We start from the raw sequence: 20990 nt of genomic DNA, 5'->3' as shown, positions 1-20990 counted from the left end.
AAATCGGTGAGTAGTCTCTTTGGGAATGTGTGTGTATTAGACAGAAAAGATTGTGAGATTGTTTGTGAGTGTGTCCCACTGACTGTCGGTCTCAGTCTGTTTGTCCATCTGACTGCCCTTGTGTCTATAATTTTATTTATTATAAGATAAAAGCACTGTCTTCCTGTGTGTGTGTGTGTGTGTGTATGTGTGTGTGTGTGTGAATGCATGTCCCCGAGGCTCCTCTCTCTGATTTTCCATTACATCAGTTAAAGCTGTGTGACAGTACAATTTAATAACGCAATTCAATTGACTTAACTTGTGTTTTAAAGTTATTTTAACACACTTTTATATGGTACTTTATATCCCACCTCTGTACAAACGAGTAAATATTCTAGGCTACACATAAAAAAAAAAGTTATGCCATTTTAAAGACTTTTTCTCACACACAGAATGCAACGGTGTGGCAGAAAAAAGTTTTTTTGCAGCCTTGAATTTATTTTTATTGGCTGGTTGCTTCAGCTCCGAGACTGGATTGAAATAATAACAAGTGGGAGTCTGGGAATGATTAAGGGAAAGAGGCTGCCTGTTGAGGTTAGACTTTCCTGTTTGCAGATTGAGCTCCAAGCACCAGTGTTGCTGTTATTCCATCTGTTTTTAATCACATTGGCATTCTTGACACCACAGGGAGTCTAATGTGATTTCTGAACTTCTCTGTAATGACCTCTTTGATTTTTGTTACTCTGAAAACGCTCTTTTTTTTTAATAAATACATTAATCATTGTGTGTGTGTGTGTGTGTGTGTGTGTTTCTGCTGCACTTGGAATTGATGGAACTGAGTTTTTACTGTTTTGAGTAAAGTTATTGATGTAAAGATGGGTTGTGTTTGTGTTGCAGAATGTTTTTAGAACGTGTTCCTTTGAAATAAATCCTCCTGTTTTTACTGTGAATGTTATTGTAAAAAACAATCCAGTGGGCTTATGAATCTGCTCAAGGACATAGTTCTGACAATGGCTGAATGAGCTCTGTAGTGCATTTCAGTAATCCTTAAGTAATGATCCTGTCATAAGCAAATTACACAGACAGATTTCCACCTGTCACTGCCTGTGCTATTTTTGCTATTACATAAAGGGCACATGAAGGAAAAATAAAGAGGTTAGCCTTATATTGATATTGTATTGAAAAGGTCATCTTACTCAAGCTTGCGTTTCAACTTCCCGTTACAGCATTTCCTCTTTGTTCCCGCTGCACAAAAGATGACTTTGATCTTTTTCATATTAAGTATTAACAGGCTTGTGTTACAGTTGGTGATGGGGAGAAAATTGATAGCATGTGGACAGAATGGGCAAACTTCATGATCAAAAGCACTTGTTAAATAACCAGCACCAACTTTTTTTTTTTCTGTTTTGCTCGCAAGGAAAAAGAAAGACCGTGCTCATTCTTTGCATCAACTTGATCCACATTAATTTGTTATAATGCAGAGTTGCATAGCAGGCTCACCATCTGGAGCACTGGGAGAATTCACAGTGGGCCATTGGCTTGTGAGCTGGTGGCACAGAACCAATACAGATGGAGCAACTCACTGATCTTTCTTCCTTTGCCCATTAGTGAAAAAGAAAAAATTGAAGTGAAAGCCCTGCAGTGATTCTTGGACCTTTTTTTTCCTCATTTCGCTTCCTCTCCTCAAGTGGAAGGTTATAAAATTAGATCAGAAAATAAAGAAATAAATAAACAAAACAGACAACATGTGTTCTTTAAGGTCATCCTGTCGTTGTTGTTTTGTAGTGCAACAGGTTATACCATGCTTTGGAGAGGTTTGCACTCATCGCCAGAAGTAAGTAATCCTTAACATCCCCCAAATGTGCACATGTGTTGCACATGCACTGAAGCATGCATGCTTGGGTGCATGTGCAACAGAGTGGGGGTAGTGTGGTGGTGTGTTTGTGTGTGTGTCATCATATACTGTATACCGTATGTATACATCACACACGTTGTGAGTCGTTAATGAGGTTGCATTGATGCCAAAACCAATTTTTTGTGGTTTTAACGACTGGAAGGTTTTATTCTGCAGTGTGGTTGCTCTATTTTTAGAGAACCTGACTCCCAGTAGGCTGCTCTGCTGTCAGAATGTGCACTTGGATAAAAGTTGGTACTGCTTTGCTAAAGATGAAGAAAACCAAACATGCTGGATATTCAATTACTTGTTTCCATTCTAAGACAATTAAAGTTGTGTATCCAAATGCATATTTATGTGCTTTGACTTGTTGCAAGGTGGCTGATGGGACCGATGGCAGATGATATAATAGAATATATTATTCTATTTTATTTCATCTATGCTTGTGAGCTGTTTTCCACCTTTGGTTGAATGTTTCCTTGCTTATATCTATATCTAAGTATTAATTTGTTTACCTGTGAGAGCATTTACTTGTTTACATTCTAGTTCCATGTGAGCAAATTCAACAGGCGTTTGAAATTTTAAATAATTGTAATTTCAAGTGCTCTATATGGTAAAGTAAGGTATTGCCTTTCCTTGTATCATTTTAGCACAATAAGATTTTTATGAGGGAAGTTTTTCCAAACTCAACCAAATAAGTGTGAAATGTTCCTGTCAAGCTCATAGCATTGGCATCTTGCGTTAAGAAATTCTGATGTTAAACTAACTTCATCTATCTTCAAAACATCTTGCCAGTAAAAAGTTGGTCTTTGTGAGACTGTAGTTTTAATGTCACGGTTTTATGCATGAAAATACTGAGCCCTTTATTTTCCAGAAAGCATTGGCAGGTATCACGCACAAATATTGAACAACGCCCCTCCAAGCAGGCTGAGCTGAGCAGTAGTTTGAGGAGGCGTTGTGTCTGTCGTGCACATTGAGCCTTGTAAATGTGGAATATTTCGACTGGAATCAAATTACCCCAGAGATATGGTTTGATTCCAAACAATGACATACAGCACAAAAACAGGACACTCTTTTCTTTGAGCTTCTTGGCTATTAGCCTGATTTTTATTTTTTTTTCTTATTGTTTTTTCCTTTTCTTTCCTATTATATTACATCCTTAGTGTAAGTTTAGAGCTTATGTTTTAACATTTGATATTTTGATTGGTGTGGCATAAACTTAGAAGGCAGGTACCACAAGGTTGGAGACCTGGGTGAAGGTGTGCAGGGATATATTCACTTCTCAGATGAGACATAGTGCTGCTGAGAGGCACAGCCAAGTTACAGAACTGAGCCAATAACCCAATACAGTATCTTTTATCTGATGCAGGGTATTATTCACCAATATTCACCAACAGCCCAAAATGATTCTATCATCACTACCTTAAAGTCTTCATAGCTTATCATTCATTTATCAGGAGGTAAAATTATTTCTTCATTGTTTGCCTTTCTGTTATTCATAGTTAGTTATAAATAGCTGTCAGGTCATTACTGAGGGGAAAAGAAATCAATTATTATTGTCATTGTTAAAGCTTGCCCTAACTTAAGTTTGTCTCTGTGATTTAATTCCATTCATTTTTCTGGAATATCTTATTTTTTCCCCTGATATAGCGTTGATGCATCAAAAGCGGTAAACAGAAGCTAACACTGGTGACAGATAGGGCACAGAAGGGAATTTATTTTTTAATAAAAAAAACACCCGCTGATGCTCAAACAACTGGTGTAGGTCTGTGTTGGTGTGCTGATCCGTGTGAGTGACGGCTTTTAATTAATGGCCTTGTAAAAGGAAACCCAGGCGGGCCCTCTCTTCCATAGGCTGGCGGAATGAGGCACCCAGTGTTTGGGATGGTTTATTAATGCTTTGACTGGTTAGCCCAGGGTAAAAAGGACAATTAGCATTATCCGCTGCCATATGCTGCCTATTGAGCGTCTGACAGAGGCAAAAGACAAAAGCGTGGGCTCCTGTGTGAGGCTAACCTGAGATCTCCATGGAACTACTATCAACCCTGGTCACATGTGTAAGCCAGAAGACCCATGAGAGCCCCACCCCTCCCAGAGCACTTTAATTACATACCCAGACAACAACATGCTGGAGTTCAACTCACTCAGCAAAGCCCAACAGCCCTGAGTCTCACTTAAGCTGCCTTCTGTATTGATATTATATTCCTGTGTGTGCGAGCAAGTGATTGAATTTATATACTGTGGTTGTGTGGCATATTTTCCTTAAGCAAGTAAACAACCTTTGTGTCCATCATCACATCTGCAGGCATTACAAACCAATCTTTGAGGAGTGAGCTCTCTTAATGCCAACATCTGAGTGCGATGTGAGGCCATTAAAAGAGGGATTTATCTTGCAGAGTATGGCACACAGGCTGGAAATGTGCAGGTGGAATCTAGCTGGCAGGTCTGGCTCTGATTAGTGTTACACGAAGGTGGGGTCATCCAGTCCTGTCTGTGGGAGGGAGAATTTGTTCAAACCTACTCTCCCTTCTTCCCTCCCTCACCCTCTCTCCCTCCATCTGGAGTGGATGAAGTCAGAGACCACATCACTGGTGTTTGGCCTCCAGTCTCTTTGATCCTCCCGCCTAGCTTGGCACACACACAGCTGTACAACAGCATGCCCTTTGTGCCTCTCCCTTCACTGTACCACCACCAGCTTGCAGGTACAAATATAAAGAATGCAAAGCAGGCTGTTTTTGTACCACTTATTTGATTTCTGGCACTCTGGGAAAGCTGTAATTTACCAGGCATTCAGTCTATGCATGTAAGCAGGTATCATTATACTTCCATTAGAGGTTGAGTTGATCTGAAATGCAAATACCCCTGATAATCCACTCCTCCCTTCATGAGCTTGATTGCTTGCTCGTCATTAAAGTGTATGCACGTTTGTAGTTTTAGGGCATTATCTGCAGTACGTGTGTTTTTACTTGTTCGTGTGAGATCACATACTTTTATGTACCCAAATTGTGATTGTACTTTGCATTTATTTACTTTACAGGAATTGAGATAAGAAAGCTGAGTTTTTGTAGGTTTCAGCATCAGCATACTTGACAATACTATGTGTGGCCTCTGTATTCTACACAATAATCAGTTGGATAGACCCCACAATGCTTTGCTGTACTATGGGCCAAAGACTATCTTATACATAACATTTATGTTCTCGCTGCAGGTGTACGCACCATCTCCAAACTCAGAAGACTTCAGCAGAGATTCACCGTCTTACTCTTCTCCTAAACCCTCCAGCAGTATGTTTGCAAGCACTTTCTTTGGTAAGTTCAAAAGCAAGTTCCCATGTTTACTCTGCAGCTTTGGATGAGTAGAGTTTAACATCATAGAAGAGAAGATTATATTCTTATATTCTATTATTTTCGCTTTTTGTCTGACTAAATCAAATTCAGTGCATATATTGAAACAGTGTCGTCGTCCCCAGAAATTTCAGAAAAATATTCTGATAATAAAGTCAAATCAAAATCAAATCATCAAATCATTGGGCTTGTTTTTGCTTTTAAGAACATAATTTGTTAATTCATTATCATTTCGTCATATGTGGCAGTTATCACAATGACATACAAAAGGCTAGACCATTGCACCAAACTGCTTTCAATACTGATATTTTGATGTAGCCAGAGAGATTCAGTTTTTTAGGCTGTGTTCAGAATTTATTTATTTCATTGTGTGATTGACTCCCAGATCTAGACAGAAAAGCAGACTTCTTTGTTGGTTTTAGCGTTGTGTTATCTCAGCTGTGTTCAGGACAAGGATCATGTTTCAGTCCCAAGAGCAACAAAAAAAAGCACTCCTTGAATAACCCCAAGTTTTAATAGGGTTGAAGGTTAGCCACCGTTTGGCACTGTGTCAAAACTAAAGTGAATGTTGTATACAAATAATATGCTGAAATGATTCCGATTGTGTTTAGATGGTACCCACAGTTCGTCTGACCCTTGGAACCCGTCCAATGGGATCAGTCAGCCCGGCTATGGGGGAATGCTGGCAGGATCTTCATCTCACATGCCGCAGTCAGGAAACTACACCAGCCTGCACTCACACGACCGTTTGGTAAGCAGCACCTCTGAGCTGGTGATGCCTAAGCATATGAACAGATGATAATGATTGTTAGTAAATCTGTTTTGCATCACACTTACGCAAGAGATCTAATGTGTATTGTTAAGCACGTAGAAATTCTTTTTCAGCCCTCCACCCGCTCAGTTGGTCGTCTCCCACAGTTGGAGTGAGTGTGTGCATCTTAAATTGTTGTCTGGTTATTATCAGTGAAGACACCGCTGACCCTCTTTGTGTCAGTGTTTGATCTGGTCTGGTCCGCCTGCCTGCTTCAGCTGGCTGGGCATCACAGGGAGCCTGCAGATGCTGCCTGCCCTCTCTTTATCTCTGCCCCATCTCTTTATCCCCAATTTTTGCTTCATCACAGCCTGGGAGATGTCAAAGGAGAATATAGAATTCAGAAAATAAATAAGCTCTTTCTTTCTCACACACACATACACGTTTATGACGTGTATTATGAGCGTTTCTGTTTTTTTATCTTCCAGAATTACCCCGCACACTCAGTCTCTCCAGACATCAATGCCAGTCTTCCTCCCATGTCCAGCTTCCGCCCAAGCAACACCAGCACTTCGCCATTCGTCACCACAGCACACACCCCGTCCGCCAATGCAGCCGATGGGGTCATGGGTACGTTTTACTTGTGTTAACAGTTCAGCTACCTGCTCAGAATGACTATGGACTATACTATGACTATAGGACAGAATGGCCCCTGATGTAATCATTGCTGAATATTCATTCTGTAAAAAGAAGTGAGTCAGGCAGTTGGACAGCTGCATTGTGTACCGTGACCACTCTTCATTTGTCTGAGTTTGCTGTTACAAAGCCTCCCTCTGTGTTTTCTTAGCTGCTGCAAATCGGGGGAACGCCACTGGAAGCTCACAGACTGGAGTTGCACTGGGGAAGGCTTTAGCCTCGGTGAGTTAAAGTCCCACATTTCACTTGGACTTTAGTTTATTTTAACATGCACCTCTAATGAAAGTGAATTAAAATTTGGATTTAAAACAGAGTTGCCATCTACTAGATTTAATTCACTATCAAAAATTGCATTATTTTCTGGATAGCATCAGCTGTGTTTACATGCGCACTAGTGTCCTGGTTTTGGGTCTTATCCCGGTTTTAATGTTATTCCAGATATGATGTTTACATGGAACATGAGAAACCTGGCTATTCATATCCCCGTATATGATCTGTGTGCAGCTGTGTCTTGATTTCTCACCACTGCTGTATGTTCAGTACCAACACAGCCTGGATAAGGTGTTTACATGCCACAGTATCCTGGTTTCTTTTGGAGTACTCCAGGTAGCATGTCCAGCTTTCTGAAACCAGGATATGGTGTTTACATGCGGAACACATAACCGGGATACTCCAAAAACCTGATTATAATCAGGGTGCTCGTGCACATGTAAACACACTCAAATTTGGCTTAAGCATTTTCTGTCAACTACACAGAAGTCTCTGCATATCCCCTCCAGTCTGACCTCCTCTCAGGGTCTGAAACTAATGTCTAACTTCTATGCACCCATACTCTCAAATAATTTTTGATGTCTCTGCGAAATAGAATAATGGTCCGTTTCTGTCTATAAAGAAGGTGACCTCAGTAATCATGCAGGGAATTAAGTGCTATACTGACTGCTGATTAAAAAAGCCCAGAGGACATGTTTGTAGTTGTTTTTTGGCCTAAGCCTGGATAATTGTAGGCTTAAACTGAGAGTATTCAAGAAAGGGAATTGTACACTGAAAATACGCCTAAAGCCAGTGGATTACACTTCGCTTTGGAAAACCAGCCCTGGATATCTGTGACATCCTGTAATGTATCATAGTAAGTCTTTAATTTGCTGTAGCTCACAGAGGTTCATAATGGAAAGAAATCTGCCTTACAGTTGTACACACATCAGCTGATGGATAGACTGGTTTTAGATTCATTCTCTGTTCTGTTTAACGGTGCCCTTAAGCTCCATCATATCATATATCAATATACTGTAAGATGGCCGGAAGGTTCACATCATCTAACCTGGCCTCAAGACTAGTTTCCAAGTTTGATTGAAAAGACAGCTTCGCTCAGTCTTTACTTTTCACCTAAGAGGGGAATTTGCTCGATAAATGAAAATGGAAATTTAAGAGAAACTATCCACTGGTTTAACATTAAACCTTGAACCTAATGGGCAGATGTGACGAAGACATACAGTGCGGAGACTTGGAGCTGCAGCACAGGAAGTAACTCTTTGAACTGACCAAAATGACAATGTCTTGAACTGAATAGAAATGTAGAAAGTATCCTTAACTTGAAGTTAGCATAACTTAATGGGCATTACTTATCTTATCCCAGTGGTGTTAAACATGTTGCGTTAACATGATGTGTGCATCGACATATTGGTATTTGAATTTTGCTATATTTTAATTTCACACACCCTAGCACAAGCTGTAAGTTTTGGAGGAATATTTCTTTCCAGTGTAAAGACAAAATATGAGAGTTTAGAGACGGTAATAACAAATTAAGTCCTTTATATTTGCAGACTCAATTCTATTAGCATGACAAAGCTGCAGTGAAATGGACACGGTTGGACTGGGGTGGGGGTGGGTGGATGGAGCAGGGGGCACAGGGGAGTTTATAACTGCTGTGGCTCAACTCCACGGGCCGCCCTTTTGTTCTCCGCCCTTTTAAATTGGCTGTGCTTATTGGCCCCATGCCGCCTGCGGGAGCGTAACTGATGATGAGGCGGCGCTTCATTTATTCTAGTAAAATGAGCCATGTTTCACTTTGAATGCAGCGTTAGTAGCCAGTGAGTGAAAAGAATAGAAAGTCATATATTGTCGGGTCAGAAGTCACGCTTATAAACAGCTTGCTTTTGAGAAACCAAGAAATATTTGGAAATTAGTTTTGAGTATTCTGACACAGTGACGACCACACTATTAATCCTCCTTAGTTTTTGACTGAATTTCGTGTCTGAGAGTGAAAATGCTTTTCTACAATGTGAGTGTAGAAAAGCGTAAATAGCCCTTCCTCCCTTTATAAACAATGGCAGATCCCTGCTCCTCCACATTCTGACTCACTTTAGTGAAACCTCTATCCTGATACTCCAAGTTGATTGAAAAACTAAAGCCCAGAGATCAAGATTGAATAAGGAGATTATTAATAATGAGTGCGTTCTATCATCCCCACAGAAGTCAGACGGTTTCCTGCAAGCTCAATTTGATCTTAACTTGGAGGAGAAATCTCTGTGGATCTGCTGTTTTTTTTCTCTGCTAATTAGTCAGGATCCACCGTTAATACCCTGAGTTCTCTGAGACATGTTCCATTATGGCACAATATCCTCTTATTACAGGGAGAAAAAAAATCAGGGATGTGTTTGTGCTTTAATCCAGCATTTGTTTAAACAAATGAAATCCCTGTGGAAGTTCTGAAGAGGTAATCTCCTGGTTCCCTTGTGATTGACATGTCATCCTAAAACTCAGTGACCTCAGTGTAACCAAGCAGAGGATGCATTGACTTGCATTCACTTGTGGCATAAAACCAGAAAACCAAGGCATTCACTCTAGTTGCCCTCTTCAGAGAGTTTAGAAACATGTAAAAATAAACATCAGTTGAATCATACTAGATTTTGATATATGGTTCACAATATAATATCTGGTGCAGGCTGAAATGTAGCCCTTTAGATTTATTGTTGTTTGCTTAACAGGGTTTCCAGGTTGGGCGTCTGAACTGTTTTGGAGCCACAGAGGAATAATAACTGGAGTGATTTGTACGAGCACTGAGTCTTTATACAAGTGAAAAAAAACCTTTCCCCTGTAAAACTGCTAAGTTTTACGAGTAACTATTAGGATATGAGTCATTTCATTTCAAAAACAGAAAATTCTGTTGTATTTTAATTGGAGCTGGTACAACACCGACCTCTGGGCTACAGGTCATCTTCAGAATGTGACCGAAATTCAACCTGTTACACTTTTTCATGCTTATTTAATCTTTAAGACATGTCCATTATACTGTTCTCTTCATATGTTTTGCTTTCCAAGCGTGAAATATAAATAAACAGCAAGCCAAACTCTGTTCAAGAGCCAGGGTATGAGCGCCTTGCTCCTTTAATATTCCATTGTGTGGTTTACACAGGCAATCTCAACAGCCACTGAACCGAGTAAAACTGTAAATTAAATAAAAGAAACAAGGAGAAATTATTACAATCAAAATGAAATGACGCTTATTAACAGTGCAAAAAGTGATATGTATATAGATACATTGCTAACTTGGGTTAGAAGCATTATCAATACATCACGTTAGCACCGATCGCCAAAAACATAAACATCTTTGATTATGTCACGTTAAACTCTTGCAACATATATTAAACAGATGGCTGATCCAAATAAACTTACAGCCATCGCTTTCGACAGGGTTTAGAAGGATGATCAAATCAGATGCAACAAAAACATGTTAAGCGCTTGCTACACCATAAGCTCGCTATTTCCTGTTACCCAATGTGCGGTGCTCGTGGAAGCACGTCAAAATAAAAGTCCTCACATAGGAACTTGCATAATAGCGGCAGATAAAATAAAACTTATAAAGAATATTAAGCAATCATAAAAATATAATGTTTATACATGCGAATGTCCATCACAAATTATGCACAACCTCTGACAGAGGCAACAAAGACAGAACACTCCCGCCTGGCATTATTACTGCCATTATAATAGTCTGTTTTTAGTTTTACTTAGTCGTCTTTAGCTAGCAGTAAGATCAAATCAGAAATTGGTCGTAGGAATGTTTTCACATTACCACTTAAGATTGTCTTAACCTCTACCTTGCGGACCCTTCCGTCACTGCTTGGGAAGACGGATGTGATTAAGCCCAAAGGCCAATCGTTCCTTGAGGACTGGGCTTGCTTCAACAGCACAACATCTCCAACATGCAGGTTTCGTTGATTCTCATGCCACTTGCGTCGGGGTTGGAGTGTACTGATGTATTCTTTTCGCCACCGGCTCCAGAACTCGTTGGCCAATGCCTGCACTCGCCTCCACTGACATCTCAGGAGGTCTTTTCAGCATAGGTCTCACTTTGGGTGGGTACTCCTGGCTTTTGGGTTAAAAGCATTGCAGGAGTGAGTATGCATGGAGAATATGGATCCGATGAGACAGGAACCAGAGGCCTAGCATTTATGATTGCTGACACCTCTGCCATCAAGGTGCAAAGTACCTCATGAGTCAAGTGAGCATGTTTCTTCTGCAACAGCATACCGTCTAGAATCTTGCGGGTTACGCCGATCATGCGTTCCCATGCTCCTCCCATGTGGGAGGCGTGTGGAGGATTGAATTCCCACGTACAGCCATTCTCATGGAGGTATTTCAGAAGACTAGTCTGGTTTTCCTTTGTTGGCTGCATGCCTAGTTCTTGGCTAGCTCCGACAAAGTTGGTCCCTCTGTCCGATCTGAGCTGCTTTGCTGGTCCCCTCACAGCAAAAAAACCTTCGCAGAGCGTTAATGCAGCTGACAGTGTTCATAGACTCAATGACTTCTATGTGTACTGCTCTTGTACTCATACACGTGAAGAGTATAGCCCACCTCTTGTTTTCAGCCACACCACCTCTGGTGCGCCGAGTGACAACTGTCCATGGACCAAAACATCTAACCCCACGTATGTAAATGGAGGAGATGTACTGAGGCGTTCAGGCGGAAGATCTGCCATCTTTTGAACTTCCAGTTTTCCTCTAAGTCTGCGGCACGTCACACAATCCTGAAGGATGGAGTTTATCAGTCTTTTCCCTCCTACAATCCACAAGCCAGCCAGTCGGATTGCTCCTTCTGTGAATAGTCTGCCTTGATGGTGCACTTTGGAGTGGTAGTGATTCACCAACAGCTTGGCGACATGACTTTGCTTTGGGAGGATGATGGGATTTTTCACCTCTGACTCAAGAGAAGAGTGTTTCAGACGTCCTCCAACCCTCAAGAGACCGTCATCGATGTAGGGGTCGAGATTCCACAGCGTGCTTGAACGGGAAACTTGTTGATCCTTCTGCAGAGCAGAATACTCCTCTGGATATAGGTCTCTTTGGACATGTAGAAGTATTAGTCTCTTTGCTGCTGTCTGTTCTTCGGGTGTATGCGCTTCGCTGCACTGATGCCATCCTCTGCACGTATGGCATGTGCTGACTGAACTTGACATGTGAGAACGTGCTTGATGAATCAGAGAGGAAACAGCTCTTACCAAAGATTCCCAGATAGAAAAGCGCTGAAAACGTTCTGAGAAGAGGCTTCTCTCACGCGAGTAGTGAAGCTAGCTACACAAGGTCTGACTTCTGCATCCATCTCAGGATTCATCAGTTCGAAGAACTCACACTGTTGCACTTTGGGGCGGTTCGTAGAGGAAGCTGGGTCCTGTGAACCATATAGTGTCATTTAGCCCTGATGCACTCACAGATCTTGTCGCCAGGTCAGCTGGATTCTGAACTGTAGGCACATAACTCCACTGTTCTGGAGAAGTTGACTGACGTATCCGCTGAACACGGTTGTGCACATAAACGAAAAACGTCTGGACTGATTGTAGATATATCCCAGGACCACTTTGCTGTCGCAGTAGAATTTCACTGCATTAGGCTTATGGTCTAGCTCGTCGAGAATGTGTTCAGCCATCTCTACAGCCAGCACTGCTCCACACAGCTCCAGGCGAGGGATAGAAGGCTCGGGACGTGGTGAGAGCTTTGCCTTGCCCAACACAAATCCCACTTTGACCTCGCCTTTATCAGTCTGAGCTCGGAGGTAAGCCACTGCCCCTATGGCCCAGCTTGAGGCGTCTGAAAAGACACACAACTCAGTGTATGATGTGTTGGAGAGCGAATGGTGTACGTATGTGCGTGTGATATGAAGGTCACTTAGCTTTTGAAGTGAGGTTTTCCATTCTTCCCACTGGCTTCTCTTCTCTTCAAGAAGGACCTCGTCCCAGTTATGTACTCCTTTGGTCAGCTCACGTACCAGTGCTCTGCCCTGGATTGTCACTGGTGCCACAAAGCCCAAAGGGTCAAAGAGGCTATTCACGACAGAGAGTACTCCACGATGAGTGTAGGGCTGGTCATTAGCTGCGACTTTGAAAGTGAAAGTATCAGTTTTTATATCCCAGTATAAACCCAGGCTTCTTTGTGTGGGCCAACTCTCATTTCCAAAATTCAGATCTTGAAGGTCGGAAGCGAGATCTTCTGGTGGGAACGCTTGCATCACCTCGAAACTGTTTGAGGCTATTTTGTGGAGCTTGAGGTTCGACTTGGAAAGTGATTCTTGGGTGCGTTTGAGCAAGTCAATTGCTTTGACTTCTGTGGGAAAGGACATCAGCCCGTCGTCCACGAGAAATGTCTGTTGACAAAGTGCAAAGTATCAGCACCATACTCTTGCTCACCTTGCTGTGCAGCTAACCGCAGACCGTATATCGCTACTGCTGGCGAAGGGCTGTTCCCGAACACATGTACCCTCATACGGTATTCTACCACTTCCTTGTTCAAGTCGTTGTTGCTGTACCAGAGAAATCGCAAATAGTTTCTGTGGTGTTCTTTCACCAGGAAACCATAGAACATCTGTTGGATGTCTGCCATAATTGCAACAAGATCTTTCCTGAACCGTAGCAGCACACCCAATAGGGAGTTGTTCAGGTCAGGGCCTGAGAGGAGCACATTGTTCAGAGAAATACCGTGGTGTTGTGCGCTGGAATCAAACACCACTCGAATCTGTCCTGGTTTTTTGCGGATGATACACTCCGAAGATGGGTAAGTACCAACATTCTTCATCCTCGTGAATAGGTGTTCCTCTTTCCGCATGATGGTTCTGGAAGAGCTTCTCCATGAAGGCAGAAAACTGTTCCTTCATCTCAGGGTTTCTACTCAGCGTGCGTCCGCAAAGAATTAAGACGAGACAAAGCATGTTCACGATTATTTGGCAGTAATGGTCTGGGTGACTTGAACGGCAAAGGAGCGACCCAGTTTTTCTGTTCATCTTGGTGGAACTCTGCTTGCATGATCTTCAAGAAGTTCTCATCCTCGAAGGACATGGCAGGTTTGTTATCATTTTTGGTTCTCTCAAATACTTTGAGCCCAAGTTCATCTTCGACTAGCATGCAATGAGTGGCGTGATTGAACGAATGGGGAAAAACAACAGACTTATGCTCCCCGCCATGGCACAATTTCTCTTTCACTTTGATGTGGCTTTGGCATGGAGTGAGAAGAGATGGGCGACCATTCTCTAGGATGTTAGTTTTATAGACACTCACCATCGGCTTATGAGCTTTGTCAATGCAGACATCACCTACAATCACCCAGCCTAAATCTAATCGCTGAGCAAAGGGTGCATTGTGAGGCCCATTGATTTGTTGTCTTGCTTTGTGTACACGGATCATGTCTCTTCCCAACAATATTAAGATCTGAGCATCAGGATCTAACCGGGATGAACTGTGCCACACGTTTCAAGTGTGAATGAGCAAGGGCTACCTCTGGTGTAGGTATTTCACATCTATTGCTCATTATCTCGTTACACTCAATCAATGGTGGGAGATCTAGACATGTTTTACCATCCAGTGTCTCTATTTGGAAGCCGACTGCTTTCCTTCCTGACGTTTCTATGGAACCAGCACATGTTCTCAGCAAATATGGAGAGGGGTCACTCTGAATTTCAAACAGCTCAAAGAACTCTCCTTTGGCCAGCGAGCGGTTGCTCTGGTCATCAATTATGGCATACACCTTAATAGCTCGTTCCGTTGCTCATGAGGAAATACACGCACCAAGCACATTTTCGCACAGGATCGCATTGGAGCATGTTCTCCACAAACTTCTGTACACTTTGAAGTTACCTCTAGGGTAGCATTGTCCTGCTGTTCTGTGTCTGGTTCTTGCATCTGAGGTGTTGAGCGAGGCGGAGCTATGTCTGGATGCATGACTGTGCAATGTCTATCAGAATCACACTCGACACATTTGAGGATCGCGAGACATTCTCTGGCTACATGATTCGGAGAACAACACTTGAAACATCTTTTATGTTCTTTCAGGAGGTTCTTATGTTCAATCAATGATCTTTTCCTAAAGGCTCTGCATTTTGTCAGGGGATGTGATTTGTTGTGAATAGGGCAGTACTTCAACAAGTTTGCTGAATTTGACTCATCATTATCAGACACATCTGTCTTGTGTACTGACACAGGAACTCTGCTAGCACCATATTTATACAGCGGTCTTTCACTTCTGATGACTGTATGGCTACTGCTTGAAAGCTTGAAACTTGGATCATTCCTGGTTTTAGCTTCACTGCAAATAAAATGAGTGAAGAACGAGAATGGAGGAAAACTGACCTTGTTCTCTTCCTTGAAACGCGAGCCAGCGAACAGCCATTTCTCCTGCAGACTTCCTGGTAACTTCTCCACTATAGGATTAATGCCACGAGGGGTATCGAGATAAGCTAGTCCAGCTAAGCACGTGTCTCCTTTCGCTGCAAGTATCTCCATGAGCAGGTCTGCAAGCTCCTGAGTTTCACATTGTCTTTCGGAGATAGACGTGGAAAATTATCCAGTCGCTTAAATAAGGCACTTTCTATCACTTCTGGAGTGGCATAACATTCTTGAAGTCTCACCCAAGAAAGTTGGAGAGCAGCTTGAGGATTAGTAACATATACAGCTCGAATCCTTCTCACGTGATCTGACGATTCCTTCCCCAGCCACTTGACTAATAAGTCTAACTCTTCGCCAGCTGAGAGCTGCAAGTCTTGTGTGGCATTAACAAATGAAGACTCCCAGGCTCTAAAGTTCTCTGGGTTATCGTCAAACTTGGTAAGTCCTGTGGTGATAAGCTCTCTACGTGCCAAGAATTTAGCAAAGTCTAACATAGGCTCAACTTGGCTTTGAGAGAAATGTTGTGTATCTGAATGGACTGCATACTTTTGTGAAGCAGGGTCTTGCCGTTGAGATGCTTTAGATGCAGTATTCGGTATCGGACGAGGCAGATTATACAGGTAATCTGGATATCTTGTGCTCTGCAGACCTGTACTATCACATATTCTGCTCTTTTCATGAACTGTATCACTGTCATATGCAGCACTCATGCTCTGAGACGTATTGATCAAACGTGGAGTCGATTCCTTTACACCGGCTGAAGATATATTTAGAGGTAGGGTGGAAAAGTCAGAGCTCACCTGAGTTTGGTGTTTTACATATTCCTCTGTTCTCATTGAAATCACATGTGATGAAAGTGTGCTTCTCTCACTGCAACCATCATCGCGTTCCATTGCTGCTGCTGCTGTCTCTAATGCTTCAGCTTCTGCCAGAGTGGCTGCAGCTTCTTTTTCAATTTCCAACGCTTCTAAACTCGCTTCCACCATAGCTCTTTCCTGTTCCAGCCTGGCTTTCTCCTTTTCATTTCAAGCTGTCTTTTGCAAACACCATCTTGGCACGAGCCGCTTCTGCAGAGGCTCTAGCTTTAGCAGCAGCGCTGGCAACTGAACACTTGGAGGAAGATGAAGATCGTTTAGAACTGACCTCTGAAGATGCTTTTTCTTTTCCTCCATTCTCTTCAGTTTGTATGTTTGCATCTGCATATTCCTCTTGCACCCGCTGATCCATGGCTTTTTACTATACTGTTCTCTTCATATGTTTTGCTTTCCAAGCGTGAAATATAAATAAACAGCAAGCCAAACTCTGTTCAAGAGCCAGGGTATGAGCGCCTTGCTCCTTTAATATTCCATTGTGTGGTTTACACAGGCAATCTCAACAGCCACTGAACCGAGTAAAACTGTAAATTAAATAAAAGAAACAAGGAGAAATTATTACAATCAAAATGAAATGACGCTTATTAACAGTGCAAAAGTGATATGTATATAGATACATTGCTAACTTGGGTTAGAAGCATTATCAATACATCACGTTAGCACCGATCGCCAAAAACATAAACATCTTTGATTATGTCACGTTAAACTCTTGCAACATATATTAAACAGATGGCTGATCCAAATAAACTTACAGCCATCGCTTTCGACAGGGTTTAGAAGGATGATCAAATCAGATGCAACAAAAACATGTTAAGCGTTTGCTACACCATAAGCTCGCTATTTCCTGTTACCCAATGTGCGGTGCTCGTGGAAGCACGTCAAAATAAAAGTCCTCACATAGGAACTTGCATAATAGCGGCAGATAAAATAAAACTTATAAAGAATATTAAGCAATCATAAAAATATAATGTTTATACATGCGAATGTCCATCACAAATTATGCACAACCTCTGACAGAGGCAACAAAGACAGAACATCCATTTTAGATATATTTCTCTTTTTCCTGCTCTGTAACACTACACAACACATGATTTTTATATATATATATATATATATATATATATATATATATATGTGTGTGTGTGTAGTTTATGTGGGGTGAGATTTGTGTTCTGAATTGGTGTGATCAGTAAATTTGAATTTGAAATTTGGAAAACTGAACTTGCATTTACTTCCAGTTTGAATTCAGTGTTGGTGCAATAAAACACTCAAGCTGGCACACAAACAGCAACCAAAACTATAATGAGCTGGAGAGTTAATATTTTGTAGCGTTCATACATAGATGTATCAGAAAATAAGTAAAGTAAGTATAATTTGACAAACATATCCAGCCACAGATATTTTGCCAAGAAAAGTGTCAGTGCAGTACTAATGTGTTACATGTAAAATACTAATGTTTATAACTTTTTTTTAATAAATTCACACTTAATGTTGACTTGAATTAAAAAGACTAACAAGAAAATCCAGTCCAGTTTTTAAAAGTTTAGATTCAACATTGATTAAAAGAATTAACCTCTTAAACTCCGCTAGGACGCTGGTGTCCTTGGCCAACATTACTGTCTTTCAGAGGTTGTAGCGAGCTCAGTTTTAAAGCTAGAGTGAAGATAATGGCAATGGTAATGTTACTATCATATGAAACTAGATAACCTAAGGCATCCATTGGTACCAACAATGTCATGCTAGCTCGTCGGGAAGGGGGTTAAATAATGCTCCAAAGTTAGACAAAACTTTGGCAACAGAAAAACGGGCATGACCATTTTCAAAGGGGTCCCTTGACCTCTCACCTCAAGATATCTGAATGAAAATTGGTTCTATGGGTCTTTACAGACATGTCCACTTCATGCTAATCCCATGCAGTTTTGGGCAAAAAATATGCAGTTTCTTTCATGCAGTATAAATGTTTTATTTTCGCCTATTCTAAAAATTATGTATTTGAAAATTTCTGTGTACTGGGGTCCCTAAACAGTATTGGAACTGCATAAATTGAATAGGATAATCACAGCCTGAAGAAACTTTACAACCACAAACTAGAGACCTAGGACATTCAGAGGATGTATGGCTTCCCTAGGTATATTGACAATAAGGGGGTTAATAAGTGCTCAACATCTAATTGCAGAAAAATGTAATTCTTACAGAAATCTCCAAATGTCAAAAGTGTTTGATACCAAAAAACAGCATGAATTTTTCTGTGGTATTCCTCGAGGTCTTGGTGCCTTAATGTGGTATTTTGGAGAGTTTTTTGACAATTTTTATCAATTTTTGAGTGGTCAAAAATGGTTAAATTATGCACAAAATCTGTGTAACAAATGGTAACAACCCAAAAATTGCTGCAACAACTTATGAGACATAATTGAGCATGTATGACTAGAAAAGCTTGACACACAGTGCTGACAAATTAATCTTCAAGAACTCAGCTTTCAGATAATGTATACCACTTATATGTGACATATACCGTTAACCTGCTATCTCCCTCTAAAGATCCTTAGATCCTTGGTAGGGAGTGGTGGAGTGGAAGAGGTTATGGTTCTATTCAGATATACAGTATTTGTCTTTTGGTGTTAATCTTCACCCACGATTGACTGATTTACAGAAGTGGATACAGAGCAAGACACAGGCACAAGACATCAAAGTGAATATTGTTTATGGTTAATTTTGTTATAGTCGTGCTCTGAGCAGATGGTAACAGCTCATGTCTATGCATTTTTATGACGTATCCCCATAACTGATGATACATTTTTGGCTTGAAGAAGGTAACAGCTGTAAAAAATATAAAGAAACAGCGACCAGTGATATATATTTTATTTTTATTTCGGACTGCTGATGGTGCATTAATGATGAATCTCACTTTTCTCTCTCTATCTCTTCCTTTCCTCAGATTTACTCACCTGACCACACTAGCAGTAGTTTTCCATCCAACCCTTCGACACCGGTGGGTTCTCCTTCACCTCTGACAGCCACAGCAGGTGCTGCCTCAGCAGGTACCGTGGTGACTGCTGCCAGCACCCCGTCTGGAAGGCCAGGTAGAGCACCAGTGTTGGATTTTAATCTTATATGCACCTCCTATACACCTACACCAGATACTAACTGTAGAATAGAACATGTACTTCACTGAAACTACTTTATAAAAGCTTTTTATTGGCAAAGAGCTTGTGACAGAAACACATCAGATTATGTTAGGCTTTGACCTGGAATAGCCAAGCTAATTAAGAGGCTTTCATGAATATGAATTAAATTAATTTAATTACTTTTACTGTGTAGTGCATTGGTTGGATTAATTAAAGCATAAGCAGAGTGAAGTGTGAAGTTTCCTTAAAACTTAATTTAATACCCCTTTTAGTGGTGAAGGAGCTCCAATCATTCTCTACTCATTCTCCATGCTTTATCTATGCCAGGGCAGTTAATGCCATTTTTACATTAATGCTTTCTAAAGCAAAGCTTAGCTTAGTCTGAGATACGGCTGCACAGCCATGAAAACAAATGTAAATGTATTTACAGTATCTGGGAACAAACATTAATCTCAAGCAAAGAGAAGAGATGCTTTGAACCATATTTAGTTACTAGCATGAAATCAGTATTGCAAGTTTATTCTGACCTTAACAAGACACCTGCACCTTAAAACAGTACCTGACTTGCTGGTCAAGTGTCCAACACATGGCCAACAACAGAGCTGCTCCACATAGACTCCCGGTGATATCACAGACCAGTTTTGGCTCTCAGCTTTTTAGGAGGGTCTTTGTTCGTGTTCATAAATTTAGATCTAGCTGACAAGTACTTTCAGATTAACATTTAAGTTTTGACTTCTTTTCTTCTTTTTTTTTTAAGTGACGAAAATGAAGTTTTAATGACAAGCCCTGGAATGACATTGTAAATGAAAAAGACTGGGGCTGTGGCTTTTAGGGTGCTTAAGGATTTGAAAATCTTGTAATGATAAAGTTTGAAGTGGGTCTTCAATGACATTTTTAAAAAGCTTTTCTTTTTTTTCTTTTTTTGTGGATCTGTTATCCAAGTTTTTATTGCTTATAATAGTGGCCCATGGCACTCGCCCTACTTTGTAATAAGACACAATTTTAGGGAGTAGATTTATTGTAACATAATCCTTTTTTTTTTTTTTTTACAAACAAGTACTTGGCGCTTTTGGGTGTTTATGTCAGCTTGATTTTTGAGGATGGACAGACAAGCCTCCCTCTGAATTGTATTTATATTGGGCAACAAATGCAGAGAACAAAAACAGGAAAGTAGTTTAAAAACAATATGTAGCCCGTCTTCCAACCCATACAGTGGAGAGAGACCTAAAGGAGGTTCCTGTTTGTAATATACTGGGTTTGTAAGTACAGTAAAAAGAGATGTGTATAAAAAGACTATGGATAGTCAGACATGTTGACAGAGGCCAGAGAGTAATGGAAAGCGAATGGGGGGGACAGTAAGGGAAAGCCCAGTGTGTTGTTTTAGCGGGCAGTTGTGTCATGTGGGGTAATGGAGTGGCGACAGCTGTCTCTACGTATGCCCCCCTCACCCTCAGCTGTTGCCCTGCCCCATGGACAGCTGTTCCCCCCAACACACACACACACACAGACTCAGACCAGGCTGCAAAAGGCCTAATTTATCTGCCAGTGGGTGAAGGAGGGTGGCTGTGACTCAGCTGATTAGGAGGACTATGACAGCCTCACACAGGGAGATCCCCCCTCTTGACATATTTACAGTACAGCATGCCACACCTGGCAGCATTACAGTGTCATTTATAGTCTAG

At 41.2% G+C, this 20990-nt stretch overlaps 1 protein-coding gene and 2 long non-coding RNA genes across 11 annotated transcripts in view; 1 reads left to right on the top strand and 2 right to left on the bottom strand.

The window, feature by feature from the left end:
* Positions 1-20990, top strand: part of tcf12 (transcription factor 12) — an 87211-nt gene that overhangs the window by 52862 nt on the left and 13359 nt on the right. For 8 of the 9 annotated variants that reach the window (XM_044191393.1, XM_044191425.1, XM_044191410.1 and 5 more), the window contains exons 9-13: positions 5082-5181; positions 5829-5968; positions 6457-6598; positions 6816-6886; positions 19119-19263. In XM_044191393.1, the coding sequence (XP_044047328.1) occupies positions 5082-5181; positions 5829-5968; positions 6457-6598; positions 6816-6886; positions 19119-19263 (598 nt within the window). Of the gene's footprint in view, positions 7-5081; positions 5182-5828; positions 5969-6456; positions 6599-6815; positions 6887-19118; positions 19264-20990 lie in introns of all 9 variants that reach the window. The other variant, XM_044191453.1, reaches the window with a different exon arrangement.
* Positions 10013-10620, bottom strand: LOC122874004. Its single transcript, XR_006377553.1, has 2 exons — positions 10337-10620; positions 10013-10107 (listed from the first exon to the last, which is right to left on the bottom strand). It is a non-coding gene; the product is annotated as an uncharacterized LOC122874004 (long non-coding RNA).
* LOC122874002 lies at positions 16613-17213 on the bottom strand. Its single transcript, XR_006377552.1, has 2 exons — positions 16936-17213; positions 16613-16707 (listed from the first exon to the last, which is right to left on the bottom strand). It is a non-coding gene; the product is annotated as an uncharacterized LOC122874002 (long non-coding RNA).

Source organism: Siniperca chuatsi, linkage group LG1 (genome assembly GCF_020085105.1).
Source record: "Siniperca chuatsi isolate FFG_IHB_CAS linkage group LG1, ASM2008510v1, whole genome shotgun sequence".
Taxonomy (NCBI): Eukaryota; Metazoa; Chordata; class Actinopteri; order Centrarchiformes; family Sinipercidae; genus Siniperca; species Siniperca chuatsi.
The sequence above is the reverse complement of the archived record's forward strand: the minus strand, read 5'-3'. Positions and strand labels throughout refer to the sequence as shown.